The sequence below is a fragment of the Epinephelus fuscoguttatus genome, linkage group LG22 (genome assembly GCF_011397635.1).
Source record: "Epinephelus fuscoguttatus linkage group LG22, E.fuscoguttatus.final_Chr_v1".
Classification (NCBI taxonomy): domain Eukaryota; kingdom Metazoa; phylum Chordata; class Actinopteri; order Perciformes; family Serranidae; genus Epinephelus; species Epinephelus fuscoguttatus.
In genome coordinates, this window is record NC_064773.1 from 11,580,813 (window position 1) to 11,598,030 (window position 17,218).

The 17,218-nt window shown below is 40.7% G+C and overlaps 1 protein-coding gene, 1 long non-coding RNA gene and 12 other non-coding genes across 14 annotated transcripts; 9 read left to right on the forward strand and 5 right to left on the reverse strand.

The window, feature by feature from the left end:
- Positions 1 to 149: 149 nt before the first annotated feature.
- LOC125882551 (uncharacterized) lies at positions 150 to 5,885 on the reverse strand. Its single transcript, XR_007448346.1, has 4 exons — positions 5,820 to 5,885; positions 3,989 to 4,319; positions 3,710 to 3,862; positions 150 to 603 (listed from the first exon to the last, which is right to left on the reverse strand). It is a non-coding gene; the product is annotated as an uncharacterized LOC125882551 (long non-coding RNA).
- On the forward strand, positions 513 to 599 carry trnay-gua (transfer RNA tyrosine (anticodon GUA)). Its single transcript is given in 2 exon segments — positions 513 to 549; positions 564 to 599. It is a non-coding gene; the product is annotated as a tRNA-Tyr (tRNA).
- trnay-gua (transfer RNA tyrosine (anticodon GUA)) lies at positions 1,035 to 1,122 on the forward strand. The gene is given in 2 exon segments: positions 1,035 to 1,071; positions 1,087 to 1,122. It is a non-coding gene; the product is annotated as a tRNA-Tyr (tRNA).
- si:ch211-214j24.14 (uncharacterized protein LOC559160 homolog) lies at positions 4,133 to 12,188 on the forward strand. Its single transcript, XM_049566316.1, has 2 exons — positions 4,133 to 4,271; positions 11,006 to 12,188. Exon 2 carries the CDS (start codon positions 11,171 to 11,173, stop codon positions 11,906 to 11,908), a length of 738 nt encoding a protein of 245 aa, XP_049422273.1. The 5' UTR covers positions 4,133 to 4,271; positions 11,006 to 11,170; the 3' UTR covers positions 11,909 to 12,188.
- Positions 8,513 to 8,599, forward strand: trnac-gca (transfer RNA cysteine (anticodon GCA)). Its single transcript is given in 2 exon segments — positions 8,513 to 8,549; positions 8,564 to 8,599. It is a non-coding gene; the product is annotated as a tRNA-Cys (tRNA).
- trnay-gua (transfer RNA tyrosine (anticodon GUA)) lies at positions 9,035 to 9,121 on the forward strand. Its single transcript is given in 2 exon segments — positions 9,035 to 9,071; positions 9,086 to 9,121. It is a non-coding gene; the product is annotated as a tRNA-Tyr (tRNA).
- trnay-gua (transfer RNA tyrosine (anticodon GUA)) lies at positions 9,689 to 9,775 on the forward strand. The gene is given in 2 exon segments: positions 9,689 to 9,725; positions 9,740 to 9,775. It is a non-coding gene; the product is annotated as a tRNA-Tyr (tRNA).
- On the forward strand, positions 9,918 to 10,004 carry trnay-gua (transfer RNA tyrosine (anticodon GUA)). The gene is given in 2 exon segments: positions 9,918 to 9,954; positions 9,969 to 10,004. It is a non-coding gene; the product is annotated as a tRNA-Tyr (tRNA).
- Positions 10,147 to 10,233, forward strand: trnay-gua (transfer RNA tyrosine (anticodon GUA)). Its single transcript is given in 2 exon segments — positions 10,147 to 10,183; positions 10,198 to 10,233. It is a non-coding gene; the product is annotated as a tRNA-Tyr (tRNA).
- Positions 10,600 to 10,686, forward strand: trnad-guc (transfer RNA aspartic acid (anticodon GUC)). The gene is given in 2 exon segments: positions 10,600 to 10,636; positions 10,651 to 10,686. It is a non-coding gene; the product is annotated as a tRNA-Asp (tRNA).
- Positions 12,189 to 13,845: 1,657 nt separating the features above from the next.
- Positions 13,846 to 13,930, reverse strand: trnay-gua (transfer RNA tyrosine (anticodon GUA)). Its single transcript is given in 2 exon segments — positions 13,846 to 13,881; positions 13,894 to 13,930. It is a non-coding gene; the product is annotated as a tRNA-Tyr (tRNA).
- A 1,516-nt stretch (positions 13,931 to 15,446) lies between these two features.
- Positions 15,447 to 15,534, reverse strand: trnay-gua (transfer RNA tyrosine (anticodon GUA)). Its single transcript is given in 2 exon segments — positions 15,447 to 15,482; positions 15,498 to 15,534. It is a non-coding gene; the product is annotated as a tRNA-Tyr (tRNA).
- A 703-nt stretch (positions 15,535 to 16,237) lies between these two features.
- On the reverse strand, positions 16,238 to 16,324 carry trnay-gua (transfer RNA tyrosine (anticodon GUA)). The gene is given in 2 exon segments: positions 16,238 to 16,273; positions 16,288 to 16,324. It is a non-coding gene; the product is annotated as a tRNA-Tyr (tRNA).
- A 490-nt stretch (positions 16,325 to 16,814) lies between these two features.
- On the reverse strand, positions 16,815 to 16,901 carry trnay-gua (transfer RNA tyrosine (anticodon GUA)). Its single transcript is given in 2 exon segments — positions 16,815 to 16,850; positions 16,865 to 16,901. It is a non-coding gene; the product is annotated as a tRNA-Tyr (tRNA).
- Positions 16,902 to 17,218: the final 317 nt, after the last annotated feature.

Below are 17,218 nucleotides of genomic sequence, written 5' to 3' on the forward strand. Positions count from 1 at the left end.
TATATATATATATATATATATATATATATATATATATATATATATATGTACATAAGATATATTTATTTATTATTTTGGTCCTGAATGGAATTACTTTTCAACTTTTTTATTTTTATTTGTTTTATTTATTTATCTTTATTTGCTTTGGTTGCTTTGGTTTTGTTGTGTTTTTTGGCTTAATGGAGTTGTTTTCACTCACTGCTCCGTCCAGCACTCACTGTAGTCTGCCTTCCCTCAAATATGATGGAATGAGACGGCACTCAGCTTGTGGTGCTCGAAGCGCATGGATGCAGGACTTTTCCTTGTAGCAGAGGTGTTGCTACCTTAACTTAAGTAGTAAAATGCTCTTTGGGTGTCTTCTCAGTGGAGAAAACATGATGCAGTTGAACATTGGCTTCCCTTCAATTTTGATATAAAGTGAATATTTTACACTTAATTATTTATCATTACTGCACAGGATATGTACATTGTGAAAAGAATACTACTCATCTTTGTACACCCATGTTGAACTCCCTTCGATAGCTCAGTTGGTAGAGCGGAGGACTGTAGTGGCTTTAACAGGCATCCTTAGGTCGCTGGTTCAAATCCGGCTCGAAGGAGGCACTTTTAAGGGGTAAATGCACAGTTCACATTTCAATATACTGTGGAACAGCAATTAAATGACCCATCTTACTGTTCAACATACAGTAGACGCCAGTGCATTAATCACCTCATCACAAAATAGAGAAAATGTCATGTAGTTCCACACATGGCACCCTACACACTAGAAAGCTTTCTGCACACTGGTGCCCTTTTTATTTTATTTTTGTTTATAATGGATCATAGCAAATGTGTTAAAGGGAAAGTTCAACCCAAAGACTATTTGTCAGAGTCATGAAGGGGACAGTTCTCAATTTTAACAGCCAATATATAAAAGAAGTCTCTCCATTTTGACAGAAAAGTGAATATTTTACACTTAATTATGTATCTCCACTACTGAGGATACGTATATTGTCAATAGACTACTGCATATTTTTATGCTTGTTGCTATACTCCCTTCGATAGCTCAGTTGGTAGAGCGGAGGACTGTAGTGGCCTTTAACAGGCATCCTTAGGTCGCTGGTTCAAATCCGGCTCGAAAGAGTGACTTTTAAGGGATACATTCATAATACACAGTTAAACATACCATGCAACAGCAGTTTAAAACATGAAAACTGACCTTACTGCACATACATGCTGTTGAACACACACTAGATCAAAACCAAAAAATTGTCACTCATTAAAGGGACAGTTCTCCTAGATTTTGACAGCCAATCTTACTATATGATGACGAAAACTGTCTGTCTGTTCCACGTTTTTCTCCTCACTGACTTGGTCAATCCATTTGAAATTTGGCACAGTGGCACAGGGTCATGGGAGGAGCTATAGCAACCGATTGAAATTACAAACTTTGAATGGGCATATCTCATGCCCCGTATGTCGTAGAGACATGAAACTTTGCACAGAGATGCCTCTCCTCACGAGGAACAAATTTGCTTCAAGAACCCATAACTTCCGGTTATATAGATTTTCTGCCATTTTGATTTTTTTGAAAAACACTTCAAATCGATCTCTTCCTAGGAAGTTTGAGCGATCTGCATGAAACTCGGTGAACATAATCTAGGGACCAATATCTAAAGTTGCCTCTTTTTTTCTAATTTTTGGTATGACTAAGTCATGGTATGGTATGCTGTACATAATCACAGAAACTGTCAGTGTGTCATTCTGTCAATCTATGTGAAACTGCACATAGGCATTGAGGATTGGCATAGGTAGAAGGTGACAAAGCTTTTTTATTTTTATTTGTTTTATTTATTTATCTTTATTTGCTTTGGTTGCTTTGGTTTTGTTGTGTTTTTTGGCTTAATGTTTCAGTTTTTTCTTTTCCATGTTGAGCACTTTCTTATTTTGTCAAAAAAAAAAAAACAAAAAAACACACCCTGTCATGCAAAAAAGGTTTATCATTAATTCTATTATTAACATTTTCACTGTTATGACTTTTTGTCACATACTTATATACATGTGCTTTGTTTTTATTCTTCAATATTACATTTTTAAAAAATCTATATATTTATATAGATTTTTTGTTAGTCATATATTGTACATTGCATTTATATTTTTAAAGATATATTTATTTATCAATATGGTCCTGAACGGAATTTCACTTCAACTTTTTTTAAATTATTAATATGACTAATAATCTCTAACCTGGAAATTAAAAATAGTGAATAAAGACAATTTTAAGTTTACAAACTCTAAATCATTTGATTTGTTGTTAAATGTTCCCATGGGGAAGTGGTGGTTATGATACCTCATGATTTTCACTAGTGACTTTATAGTGACCATAATTCTCTGTATATATATATATATATACACACACATATATATATATATATATATATATATATATATATATATATACACACACATATATATATATTCAATAAGATCTATTAAATCAATTTTTATCAGTAGTAGGAGTAGTACATTAGAAGAACATCACTGTAGGACTCTGTTATCCTCAACACAACCATAAGATAAAATCAAAACCTCTCAAATTTTTGTTTTTCATTACATTGTCTTTAATTAGCTTAGTATTGCTAAAATATGTTCCAATAAGAATTAACATGTTGCTGTTGTATTTACAAACTTTAATTCTGTTTTATCATGACATTTCTCTGCTTTACTCAGCTTCATTTAAACAGCACTTAATGCATAAAACAGTTGATCCGCAGTGGTTTACAGCACAGAGACGAGACAGGACAAAAACAGGAGAGAACAGATGAGAAAATAAAATAAATACACTATATAATTCAAAGTAAGCGACAAAGATTCAACAACCATGTTTGAGATTTTGTAACCACATGCAACCAAACCACACACACATTTTCTGGAGAGGTCAAGATCCTCCTTACTGCTGGAATGAAAGCAATTACAAAGAACTGGCTGAAGAGGGGACGCTTAAAATCAAGAACAATGGCCGACCATCACAGACGATATTCAGGTGATGGAGAATCTTATAGACAGGACACAGATGAATGAAGGACAAGAAGATAAGGATATAGATAATAATGCTGTCTTGGTAGAAGTTGTGTTTACTCCCGCAGGCTCTGTTCATCTTTTGTTGTGTTCTCAAAGTTTTTCATTTTACATATATAGTCAAGGATTTTCTGCTGAAAGTTATTTAGATTTTTGACCTACTTGAGGTATTCCCCAGAGGCAACTTCAAAAAGCAATGAAGTTAAGGGAGGAAAGAAAACAGATGCTACAGGATAAGGTAAACCACAACCGGATCATGTACTTGTTTTAATTATTGAAAACTGCGCTTTTTTTCTGTCTACCCTTGATTAAGACACCGTAGAAGAGAAACAACGTGGTTTAGTAGGTTGTTTAGGAAATCAGACCTGATCAGTTTTTGCCTTTACTTGATACACTTGATATGCTACTGGAGTTTTGGTTTCAACATTCATTGATGAAGGACTCTAAAGACAGCTGAACAAAAAATTTAAATAAAACAGACAGTAAAAAGTCACATAATCACACACAGAAGATAACAGGCGAAATGTGTAAACATAAGGTGGGAGGAAGGGAAATCCACAGTTTTGGGGCAGCTACTGCGAAAAAACAAATGCTTGCATTGTGTATCAGTGTATATGTGCACAGAATACATGTTGGTGCTGAGTAAATGTACCTTATAAAAGCCTCCCAGCATAGTTTCCAGTCTTGTAACATGCCTTGCCAGTAGAGGGAAGTAGAAGTTGGGAAGTCCAGCTTTAGAAATAGCACTCTTTCCACTCAGTGTCAGCAGCTCACAGCAGCACACCGTGGACTCACTGATAATCTGCTGTTTGGACAGTGAACAGACGTGTTTACCTGAGCGGAAAAACTCACCCACTGACCTCAGGTGACTTTTCATAGACTGTGATCACAAGGTCCAATTCAGGAGTGTTTTTTTTAACTTTTTATTTACCTTATTCAGTCTGAACAGACAGCAAAGTCACCACCGACTGCTCCCCAGCCAACTGTTATGTCATGGATTTGGGAGGTGGGGTGGGTGAGAGGCAGAGGGAGAAGGGAGGGGGAGAGAGACTTTTGCACAGCTTGTCCATCTTGTTAGTCCTGTGCCAGCTACAGCATGCATGTCTGCCTATCTGTTGTTTTGTGGCTTCGTGTCTGAATGCACGTCGCGCTTTGAGCTCCAGCATCTGCTTCTCATCTAGCAGCTCGTTCGGCTCCGCACCAAGAGGACGCAGGTATGCTCCGATGTCTTTTATTCACATTGCAGAAAGTTTTAACAAAGCCTGAAGTCAGGAGAAAGACAAACAATGCACTTGAATCAAGAATATGATCTGATTTTTTCCTCCCTTGTGTGCCAGGCTTTGTTAAAGGTGTTATCTCTAAATATGTCAGTGTTAGAGGAGTCACTATGGGTCACTCTGATGTTGTGAAGGGCACCTTGCATGAGACACAGAAGCTGCCATGAAGAGCTGGTTCGTCTTATCTTGACCAATTCGTCCACTTTGACATTGAAAGCTGACCTTTTGTCCAATTCTTGTATCTGATATCACTCCGTCCTCATCACACATTAGCACAGAACGAGTGCCCTAAATCTCTCTGATCATTTACTTCACCATGTTATCGCCGGGATAGGATCAATGGGAATCCAATTACTCAAGTAGGCCAGTAAGTAAAGGAGGGTCACAGAGAAGAAAAGGTTGATTGGTTTCTTTGCAGGCAGGGACGCAGGTGAGCCTCATTGTGTGTGAAGGCTTTATAAATGTTGGTGGCCAACTTTAATGTTTCAGGGATTGAAGTCTGCGCAGGTCTACAGGGCTAACAGCTCGGGTCAGACAACATGGCAGCGAGCTGGTCATTAAATCAGTGACGTCTGAGAGGCGTCTGTTTCAGTCTGCTCACTCTGGAAGAGGTGGAGTGAAACGATGAAGGGTTTTAGTCACGGAAAGCTTGAGAAAATTTAAGATTTAACAGGTGATTTGGCTCTTTAAGGCACCGCTGTGTGCTGGAAATGTTTATTCAAGGCCAAATGAGCCTTTTATTGATTTGTCCAGCTGCCGGACTCAGAGTCAGAAGGTTTTATTGCACAAAAAGTAACCAAAGTGTTGTGTAACACGCAGGAAGGGGGGTTGCTTTCCCCTGTCAAGCAACACAAAAGCAATAGTGTTTAGTCGTGGAATTTAAGTGTTAATTTAAGAGTTTATTTGAAGCAATAACAGTGAAATGATTAAAAACTATTCATCTGTGAGAACATGTATACGCATAATATTTAGATGTGATTGCAATGAGGTAGAGGAACTAAAATGGGAGAAAGGAAGATGAAATCCATAATACACCTAAATATAAGTTTGCAGATATATCCAGACACAATCTAGATCAGTGTTTCCCAAACTTTTTGGCTTGGGACTCATTAAATCCATCAAAATGTGTAAGATATCACATTTGTATGAGATGTAAGCACTTCTCTAGTTGTATAATTTCCATTATTTTTAGGCCTGAAGATGTAAAACTATTCGACACAAAAAAGAAAAACGACATGTTCCAAAAATTAAACAGTGTTACGTAAAAGTATGTTTTTGGTCAGATTCATCTTGTGACTTCTTGGTGACTCCTGAACCAATGATCTAGAGGTTCTGTCTTTAATGATGAGTGTAAACGTAATTCCATGCAAATTTTTATGGATCAATTTAGTGAAAATCAGACAGCACAGGTGTGGTACATTTATGGAATTTCATGGAGACCTTTGTATTCGATATTATTGGCAGAGGTCAGGAGGGAACACTTACCATGAAGGCTGAGTGTCACTGCAGCGGCTGGGTTTGAATGCAGCCCAGGCCCCTTTGCTGTATTTCGTCCCCTCTTTCTCCTCTCTGTCTCTCTATCAAAATAAAGCAGAAATGCCACAAAAAAAACTTGAAAAACAAAGAGAGGTGTAACATCTAAAAAGGTCAAATCAGGGATGTATAAAAGGAGGGATATAACATCTAAAAAAAGGTCAAACTAGTAATACTTAACCCATTCTCATCAAATACCGCTGTTTGTCAGTGATTTCGGCATTAGATACTGAAGTATGGAGGCACCTTTCATGGCGGTATGACATGCAGCGGCTGTTTCTGATGCTGCCAGCCACAACCAAACTTTTTGAATACTGCCACTTCATCAGTGGATGTTGGCGTCAGACATTAATGCACCCAGCCACACTTTGCGAAGGCTATGTCTATGACATGATGTTAGTAAGAACCATACTTATTTTAAGCCAAACCGTGATGGGATTTTTCAAAACCTAACCGCATGCTTTTGTTGCCTAAACTTAAGGAAATAAATGTAAAAATGAAGTGTTTTATCTACATAATGAGTCTGTTTTGAAAAAGAAACTGTACATTTCCTGTGAAAACAGAAGTGTGTTTTGAAAAGACACAATGCATATAACAGGCATCAATTGAGATGCCATCTATGAACATTCAAGAAACCCACACAGGAGGCTACCTAGTCCATCATATTTTGACAATCAGTCTTATATACTGCTGCTTCATCAGTCCACTGATGAAGCAGCAGTATATATCGAGTTGGGATGAGAACGCGTTGTGATGCTGCGGCCACATACCGTGCACTTGACCACAAGGCTGTCCCAAGTTTTTCCCTCCTTTTAAAACAATTTAAGCAGAAATAAGCATTTGTCAGTTGCAGGTCTAAACACAAATTTTTCAGTTAATTCTACAGCTGATTTATTTCTGCAAATTGAAATACAAAACTACCCATATTGAGTCTACATTTCATCTCTTCCCGCAGCTACTGATTATTACTAATTTTAAATGTTTGTTTGCTTACAGTAAGCAGCAACACCTCTTAGAGTATACAATCACATCTTAATGTAAAGTCAAGTGTAAATGTAACAGACACTCAAACCTCTGAGAGGCTGTTAAAGGATTTGTCTTCATTAAGCAGAGCGCTGCGTTTACATTTATGGTCAGGGCACAGAGGAAAATTAAAGGGCACAAAATATGCTTCTTTTTTTAACCATTAAAATGTAAAAGTAAACAAACTATAGATGGGCAAGAAAGACTTCACTTTGATATTATCAAATAGTTTCGACACACGAGATGTATTTGACACCTAACAAAGGACCTGGAGGTACTGCTGTTCTTGAACACATCCCCTTTCACACAGCATGAGGCTACTTATTGTTTTTAGGTTTTTGAAATAAGGGTTTAATAGCATTCTATCCATCTAGTATCAGATATTTAAGTATTAGTATTTTTTAGTATTTAATCTGAATCCTGAATTCGAAACCTAAATGTTTAGCATTCAACTTTTGAAAGTTACTCTGTCTGTTAGGCCCAATTTATTGATACTCTTTGATTATTTTTTTATTACTAAAAATAGTTATTTCATCATTTTTGTATAGAAAAGAGAACTCTCTTTATTTTAAATATAATAACATAATATTTCAGCAAAATTTACAACATCAATGTCACTATATACACTCAATAATAGCCTCTAAAAATATATAAAATCTAAATAAAGTAAATAATATGTTGGACAGAGAGAAGTCAGATCTAAAACCTGAGTTTCAGCGTGCATCTCTCAGACGTCAGAGTGCTGGCACTGTAGAGCCCTGTAAAGAGACGTGTTCTGAAACCAGAGAAAACACACGACAGGCCACATGTTGTGAACGTGATCCAACATTAGACAGCGAGGAGCAAGTGTTGAGAGAATCTATTCTGGGGCTGGCATGGGGCGAAGACTTTCTGCAATCAAAGCTCAGACTGGCACAAGGGGTGAAGAGGGTCACCTTGAGACTGATTTCATTTATGCCAACAACCATGTATACAGTGATCATCCTAAATCTGGGAGTGGTTTCCAGAAAGTATGATTTTATACAGTTGAGATTAAATGCTAATATCTCAGTATTGGTAGTAATGAGTGTTGGAGTGGTGTAATTTCGGACATTCTGAATAACATGCCATTTCACGTCCCTACTCATGTCCAATTCTCACGTCATGTGAAATCACTGACATAGCTTCCACTCCTGGGTGACAGATGGAGATGTATGTAGAGCCTAAACATAGTAAGATATGCAGGTCGGGGCTATAGATAGTCACACGCCGCTGCAATACAGAGCAGACAGTGAGCAACTTTTTCCAACCACAGCCTCACCGACGTCACTGAGAACACCGTAGATAAAGCATTGTGCAGATCATCATTTACTGAAGCCACAATGTGCAGAAATATTTCTGATAATCTAAAGAAAATGAGACAAATCTTTTCCTTGTAGCAGAGGTGTTGCTACCTTAACTTAAGTAGTAAAATGCTCTTTGGATGTCTTCTGAGTGGAGAAAACATGATGCAGTTGAACATTGGCTTCCCTTCAATTTTGATATAAAGTGAATATTTTACACTTAATTATTTATCATTACTGCACAGGATATGTACATTGTGAAAAGAATACTACTCATCTTTGTACACCCATGTTGAACTCCCTTCGATAGCTCAGTTGGTAGAGCGGAGGACTGCAGTGGCTTTAACAGGCATCCTTAGGTCGCTGGTTCAAATCTGGCTTGAAGGAGGCACTTTTAAGGGGTAAATGCACAATTCACATTTCAATATACTGTGGAACAGCAATTAAATGACCCATCTTACTGTTCAACACACAGTAGACGCCAATGCATTAATCACCTCATCACAAAATAGAGAAAATGTCATGTAGTTCCACACATGGTACCCTACACACTAGAAAGCTTTCTGCACACTGGTGCCCTTTTTATTTTATTTTTGTTTATAGTGGATCGTAACAAATGTGTTAAAGGGAAAGTTCAACCCAAAGACTATTTGTCAAAGTCATTAAGGGGACAGTTCTCAATTTTAACAGCCAATATATAAAAGAAGTCTTTCCATTTTGACAGAAAAGTGAATATTTTACACTTAATTATGTATCTCCACTACTGAGGATACGTATATTGTCAATAGACTACTGCATATTTTTATGCTTGTTGCTATACTCCCTTCGATAGCTCAGTTGGTAGAGCGGAGGACTGTAGTGGCTTTAACAGGCATCCTTAGGTCGCTGGTTCAAATCCGGCTCGAAGGAGTTACTTTTAGGGGATACATTCATAATACACAGTTAAACATACCATGCAACAGCAGTTTAAAACATGAAAACTGACCTTACTGCACATACATGCTGTTGAATGTTGCATGCATGTTGTTTTGGGTGGGGAGAGGGAGCTGGTGGAGCTCAGGGAGGAGGGGCAGGACCTCCACGCCTCAGAAACTGAGGAGCTCCTGGTGACAGCAGAGGAGCCCTACATGGAGGAGGAGCCTGCAGAGTTCATGCAGGTGGTTCCCCCGATGCCTCTTTGCCTTTGCCTCTAGCGCTGTCTGCTGTGAAAAGACTACTTCATATCTTTAGGGGCTAATGTGGCCACCCTTTGATAGCTCAGTTGGTAGAGCGGAGTACTGTAGAGAGTATAACAGGCATCCTTAGGTCGCTGGTTCAAATCCGGCTCGAAGGAGTGACTTTTAAGGGAGTAAATTCACACTACACAGTCGAACATACTGCGCCAAAGGAGCACCTGTGCGGACACCGTCACTTTGCTTCTAGCGCTGTCTGCTGTGAAAAGACTACTTCATATCTTTAGGGCCTTATGCTGGCCACCCTTCGATAGCTCAGTTGGTAGAGCGGAGGACTGTAGAGAGTATAACAGGCATCCTTAGGTCGCTGGTTCAAATCCGGCTCGAAGGAGTGACTTTTAAGGGAGTAAATTCACACTACACAGTCGAACATACTGCGCCAAAGGAGCACCTGTGCGGACACCGTCACTTTGCTTCTAGTGCTGTCTGCTGTGAAAAGACTACTTCATATCTTTAGGGGCTAATGTGGCCACCCTTCGATAGCTCAGTTGGTAGAGCGGAGGACTGTAGAGGGTATAACAGGCATCCTTAGGTCGCTGGTTCAAATCCGGCTCGAAGGAGTGACTTTTAAGGGAGTAAATTCACACTACACAGTCGAACATACTGCGCCAAAGGAGCACCTGTGCGGACACCGTCACTTTGCTTCTAGCGCTGTCTGCTGTGAAAAGACTACTTCATATCTTTAGGGGCTAATGTGGCCACCCTTCGATAGCTCAGTTGGTAGAGCGGAGGACTGTAGAGGGTATAACAGGCATCCTTAGGTCGCTGGTTCAAATCCGGCTCGAAGGAGTGACTTTTAAGGGAGTAAATTCACACTACACAGTCGAACATACTGCGCCAAAGGAGCACCTGTGCGGACACCGTCACTTTGCTTCTAGCACTGTCTGCTGTAATCCTCCAGCACTGCAACTCCAGTTACACTCTGCATGTGCCATATCCCACAACTCCCATGGGGTCAAAGATCATGTCGCAGCCTTTATTGAATAGCCTTGACCCGCCGCAAGGTGCGTGTAGGTCCTAAGAAGAGGTGTGGTCAAGTGCATTGTTGGCACATTGCTATTTTGAGGCAGCTGAAAGCATTCACACCACTACTCCACAGGATATGTACATTGTGAAAAGACTTGTTGATATCTTTAAAAAAAACACAAAGTATTCCCTTTGATAGCTCAGTTGGTAGAGCGGAGGACTGTCGTGGCTCTACCAGGTATCCTTAGGTTGCTGGTTCAAATCCGGCTTGAAGGAATGACTTTTAAGGGGTCATAGTATATAGTCCAACATATTGTACAACAGCAATCAAAAACATTAAAAACTGTTCTTACTGTACATACATACTGTTCAACAAACACTAGATAAAAACACGGAGGACCTATCAGTACAGTGCACTTCCAAAGTAAGGTGTAATTAACTAGGACTCATGTAGTGGATTAAAAAGTGAAATATTTCCCTCTGAAATGTAGCAGAGAAGAGGAACTGAGATGCATAAAATGGAAATACTCAAGTAAACTACAAGTACCTTATAACTGTACTACCACCTCTGAAGTCATATGTTTTGTCTCTGCAGCAGCCAGCCTTCATTCTGGAGGGAAAGGCCCCAGTCGAGTCCAGTGGGGGGGATGGGGGAGGCGGGGAGCCTGGTTCCCTCAGCCCTGGCCCTGCTGCTCTGCCTCTGACCTCGGCAGAAAGGACCTGGCAGAGCGAGAGCCTGCTGGCAGAGTCCTGGTCCACCATGGGCGACATGGACCCCGAGGACAACAACAGCCTGGACAGCAATGACGAGGTGGTTCTGGGCGGCGAGGAGAACCACTCCTCCAACTCTGACATGGTCCACCTGGAGTCAGAAGAGGCCGAGATGCTGGAGGAGGCAGAGAAGGAGGAGGGGGTGAAGAGAATGGAGGAAGAGGAGGAAGACGATGAGGAGCTGCAGACGAGTGTGTTGAGTGTTTTGGGTGGGGAGAGGGAGCTGGTGGAGCTCAGGGAGGAGGGGCAGGACCTCCACGCCCCAGAAACTGAGGAGCTCCTGGTGACAGCAGAGGAGCCCCACATGGAGGAGGAGCCTGCAGAGTTCATGCAGGTGGTTCCCCCGATGGCGCTGCCTCCTCTGCCAATCGTCAAGCTCGATCCCCCCTCCGCTACATCCACCCCGGTCCCTTCAACCACAACCTCTGAAGCTGAGGAGCACTACTCCACTCAGGGGCTCCACCCTCCTTCTATCCTTGCACGGATGGCAGAGGAGCCTCCGTCACAGAGCATCGAGCAACAGTTCTCACAGATTCACCTCTCGGATGCGGAGGAACATTCAGTCAAAGCCTCTGAAGTAGAACCAGAAAAGCCGGAGCCACCGCAGCCAACTGCTCCCAAGACTGCCAAACCTCTGAGCTCCACCGAGCTGCTGTGTGGAGGCGCTGCTTTAGTCGCTGTTGTGGGAGTAGTGGCTTACGGTGCTGTGGCCTACTGTAGAAAATAATTTCTTTTAACCCTGAATCACCTTTTCAACACAGCTTTTTAAATCTACTCCAAATGAAAATATTCCACTTCACTCTTCAAATTCAGGATTTCATTCTCTGGCACTCTCTGGTGTTTTAGTGATTATTAGACACACTTTATTTCAGATCTGTGCTACCTCAGCTCACAGCAGAGCTCATGGCCTTTGTTTTTTCTGTGTACAGCAGATCTCTAAAATGTAAACATGGAATGTAAAATCATGTAAAGATAGAATTTTAAAGAATGCTGAAACTTGAAATGTTTCTTTGTGTGACTGAGTCTCTTATTACTTCACCAGAAAACAACACAAGGGATGAAATGACACACTAATTCCTTTTTCATGTTGCTTTAGACTTTACCAAAGAAGTGCTGATATGATGTTTAGCCAACAGATACCTTTACACTTCAGGCAACTGCATGCATCTGTGTTGCATATAAGAAATGAACAGCGGGAATGTACAGTCAGCGATTTAGCACCAGAGCGGGCACCACTGCTTTGCCTCTAGGACCGTCCGCTGTCCCTCCAACATCATCACTCAGTTACATTGTACATGTGCCATAGCCCATAGCTCCCATGGGGTCAAAGATTATGTCACAGCCTTTATTGAATAGCTTTGGCCTGCCATATGAGCAGTGGGTCTTAAAAAGAGGAGTGGTCAGATGCATTGTTGGCAGCAGAAAGTATTTACACCATTGACCACCAGTATTATCCTGCCATGTAAAGAATGCATTATTTAGATAGTAAGATGTGCCTACATAGAGGAGTTCACACTGCACACACACTCTGCTTGATACACAGACAGAGACGAGCAGACAGGCTGCAGGTGGGAGAAATAAAAAATCATGAGTGAGGAAAATATAAATGATATTCTCTAAAATAAGAACATAGCAGAGACCAGAGCTGCAGAGCACCTGACTTTAAAAGGGAATTGGAGATGACACTCTGATTGGTTGAATTCATGTTACACCCAAGACACAACTCTGTAATTAATTATGGGAGCACAAACCCCCAAATTATGTGCCATTTAACAGCAACAGTGGAGTTAGACACGCCCTACATGTACTTGTGCGATGAACGTCAGACCGTGCACTATAGATTATTTCAATAGGGCCCATTATCTTTTAAGTGTATTGTGCAAACTTGTAAGCAAACAGTTACCTTTTTCTCACATCCAGTAGATACATGGAGTCATGTTTCGGACACCTGATGACTGTAAGTTCAATATTACTCTCCTTTTAGCTCTGTTGTCTCTCTCCTCTTACTTCAGAAGGGAATGTCTGACTCTTCGTCACCTAAATGCTCCACTATGTTCACCAGCTGAGGTTAGTTACTAACTGTGTGCTGTTTGGCGGGTAGCGTACAGTTGATGATATGAGAGCTAAGAGAGTGAACCAAAACAGTAAAGTTGTGGGCCAGAAAACAAAACAATGTTAAGATGCCCACTATCCAGCCGATATCTCCAACACTCGGCAACTCACACCAAAACAATCCAAATTGATTAATAGCGCTACAGGTAAGAGGAAAATATGTGTTTTTGATTCTGGGGTGAGCTGTCCTCTTATAAGTCATGCCTTCGAGCCAGATTTGAACCAGCAACCTAAGGATACCTGATGTAACCTTTGCAGTTCTCCGCTCTGCCAACTGAGCTATCAAAGGGTAAGCTAAACTCTTATTTCACAAGTTTGACAATCTATAGTTAAAGTGAAAAAAGCCACTCTCTGAAACGCCCAACAGGTAGCAAGTGCTAGTTAATCAGTGCAGCACACTTTAGAAGTGCACTATACTGATTGGTCTCCTGTGTTTTTATCTAATGTTTGTTGCACAGTACAAATGTATAGTAAGATCAGTTTTAATGTTTTTAACTGCCGTTGCCCAGTATGTTTGACTGTATACTATAAAGTTACCCCATTAAAAGTCACTCCTTCGAGCCGGATTTGAACCAGCGACCTAAGGATGCCTGTTAGCTTCTACAGTCCTCCGCTCTACCAACTGAGCTATCGAAGGGAGCACCTCATGACTCCATAAAGACAGTAGTCTTTTGTCCATGAACATATCCTGTGGAGTACTAATAAATAATTAAGTGTAAAATATTCACTTTCTGTCAAAATAGACACACGCTTTTTATATATTGGCTGTTAAAATATAGGTGACCTGTCCCTTGACAAGTATCACATCAGTCTCTGGGGGTGATAATAATACTACCTTAACTTTGTTAAATGAAAGTCACTCTTTTGAAATGCAGTCTGAAGCCCACATCATCACACAGACCAGTTAACAAGTTCACAGCATGTTTTAGAGGTGCACTGTAGTGACGCGTCTCCTGTGTTGTTAACTGTTTGTTGAACAGCATGTATGTGCAGTAAGATCAGTTTTAATGTTTTGAACTGCTGTTGTACGGTATGTTGAAGTGTGTATTGTGAATTTACATTTTTAAAAGTCACTCCTTCGAGGCAGATTTGAGCCAGCAACCTAAGGATGCCTGTTGTAACCACTACAGTCCTCCACTCTACCAACTGAGCTATCAAAGGGAGTTCAGCATGAAAATATAAAGATATGGAGTAGTCTTTTCACGATGTACATGTCCTATGTAGCAGCGATACATAATTAAGTGTCAAGTGATCATGTGACCAACAAGCTGGCAGGAGTTAAGGTCTGTGGATTATCTTGAGTGATCAGGTCATGATTTCTGGAAAGAGACATTGCTGCTGATTTTTTCAAATTGATCTTTTTGGCACTTTGAGCACCACAAGCTTAGTGCCATAGTTCCATTATACTGGAGAGAAATCTGACATCTCTACGGCTGATATCTCCAACACTCTGCAACTCACACCAAAACAATCTAGACTGATAAACAGCATGACAACTTTGTTGAATGAAAGCCACTCTGTTGAAATAAAGTCTGAGACCAGTATCATTACACTGACCAGTTAATAATTTACAGCATGTGTCAGAAGTACACTGTATTGACTGGTCCTATGTGTTTTATATCTACTGTTTGTTGAACAGTATGTATGTGCAGTAAGATGAGTTTTAATGTTCTGTACTGCTGTTGCACAGTATGTTGAACTATATACTATGAATTTATCCCTTAAAAGTCACTCCTTCGAGCCAGATTTGAACCGGCGACCTAAGGATACCTGTTATAGCAACTACAGTCGTCCCCTTTACCAACTGAGCTATCGAAGGCTAAGATTACACAAAGATGCACAAGTATGACTTTATGTACGTGATGTAGTTGCCATCTGTTCATCACCTGCTGTTATAACCTAACAAATATTACATTAACTTTGTTGAATGAAAGCCACACTTTTGAAATAATCTGAGACCAATATCATTACACTGACCAGTTAACAAGTGCCAGTTAATCAGTTACAGCATGTTTTAGAAGTGCACTGTACTGACTGGTCTTCTGTGTTTTTATCTACTGTTTGTTGAACAGTAAGATCAGTTTTACTGTTTCTAAACTGCTGTTGCACAATATGCTGATCTGTGGACGATGAATATACCCCCGAAAAATGACTCCTTCGAGCCGGATTTGAACCAGCGACCTAAGGATGCCTACTTAGTTCCACTACAGTCCTCCGCTCTACCAACTGAGCTATCGAAGGAATGAGGTCCTGAAGTGTAAAGATATCAAGTAGTCTTTTCATAATGTAAATATCCTGTGGAGCACTAACAAATAAGTGTAAAATAGATTTTTTTGGTGCTTTACAGAGATAACCACTGCAGTTGTCAGTGAAGATTCTCAGTCATCCAGGTCATGGTAATCGTAAGTGCTATATCGTAGGCAGCTGGACTTGCTTGCGTTTCTTGAAGATGTTTCGCCTCTCATCCAGGAAGCTTCTTCAGTTCTAAATGACTGGTAGGGAGTTGCAGGCTTTAAACCCTGTGCAGGTGGGAACCCTTGCAGAGTCGTAGGGGTCACATGTGAGCTCTTAGTTTCAGAGTCGTTAAGGTCACAATGTGAGTCGTTGACCCACCTGGCCACCATGTGAGTCATTAGGGTCAGATGGGACCAGGGGTGAATGGGTGTGAAGTCGCCTGGGAGGGATCCCAAGACTGCATTGTAGGTGGGTGATAAGTGGTGTTGTAAGCCACGCCCTCTGTTTAACGATGGTGGTTCCAGCTTGACGTAGATGGCTTCTTTTACTCCTCTTTCCTCCCTGTCCAAGATGTGCACATTGCTGTCCTCAAAGGAGTGTCCCTTCTCATGTAGATGTGTGTTGAACAGTGCATATGTACAGCAGAAACGGTTCTAATGGTTGTACTAACTGTTGCAAGTGGGCGATACATTTACCCTTTAAAAGTCACTCCTTCGAGCCGGATTTGAACCAGCGACCTAAGGATGCCTGTTGTAACCACTACAGTCCTCCGCTCTACCAACTGAGCTATCGAAGGGAGTTCAGCAGGAAAATATAAAAATATGGAGTAGTCTTTTCACAATGCACATATATGAATTGATAGATGGATAGGTGGAAACCCTTGCAGAGTCGTAGGGGTCACATGTGAGCTCTTAGTTTCAGAGTCGTTAAGGTCACAATATGAGTTGTTGACCCACCTGGCCACCATGTGAGTCATTAGGGTCAGATGGGACCAGGGGTGAATGGGTGTGAAGTCGTCTGGGAGGGATCCCAAGACTGCATTGTAGGTGGGTGATAAGTGGTGTTGTAAGCCACGCCCTCTGTTTAACGATGGTGGTTCCAGTTTGACGTAGATGGCTTCTTTTACTCCTCTTTCCTCCCTGTCCAAGATGTGCACATTGCTGTCCTCAAAGGAGTGTCCTTCTCCTGTAGATGTGTGTTGAACAGTGCACATGTACAGCAGAAATGGTTCTTGTGGTTGTACTGACTGTTGCAAGTGGATGATGCATTTACCCTTTAAAAGTCACTCCTTCGAGCCGGATTTGAACCAGCGACCTAAGGATGCCTGTTGTAACCACTACAGTCCTCCGCTCTACCAACTGAGCTATCGAAGGCAGTTCAGCATGAAAATATAAAAATATGGAGTAGTCTTTTCACAATGCACATATATGAATTGATAGATGGATTTAACCATTAAAAAACATGACCGTCCAGTTTTTCCTTACATGTCATTGGAGTTAGGTAGGGGTTCTTGCTGTTTGAAGGTCCAACATTTCTTAAGTATTTTACTTGGCAACTTATTATCTTTGTATAAATGTAGCAGAGATCCATAACAATTCATATAAGTAACACTTAGGGTAGGCTGGTCTTCAGAATTTTAGGTGGTTTGATTGTTCATCTACCAAAAAGTATCCCAAATTACCTGACTTTA

Bases quoted from the DNA above. Each gene is read 5' to 3' on its own strand.
- si:ch211-214j24.14 (XM_049566316.1), top strand. From the start codon at position 11,171: ATGGGCGACATGGACCCCGAGGACAACAACAGCCTGGACAGCAATGAC.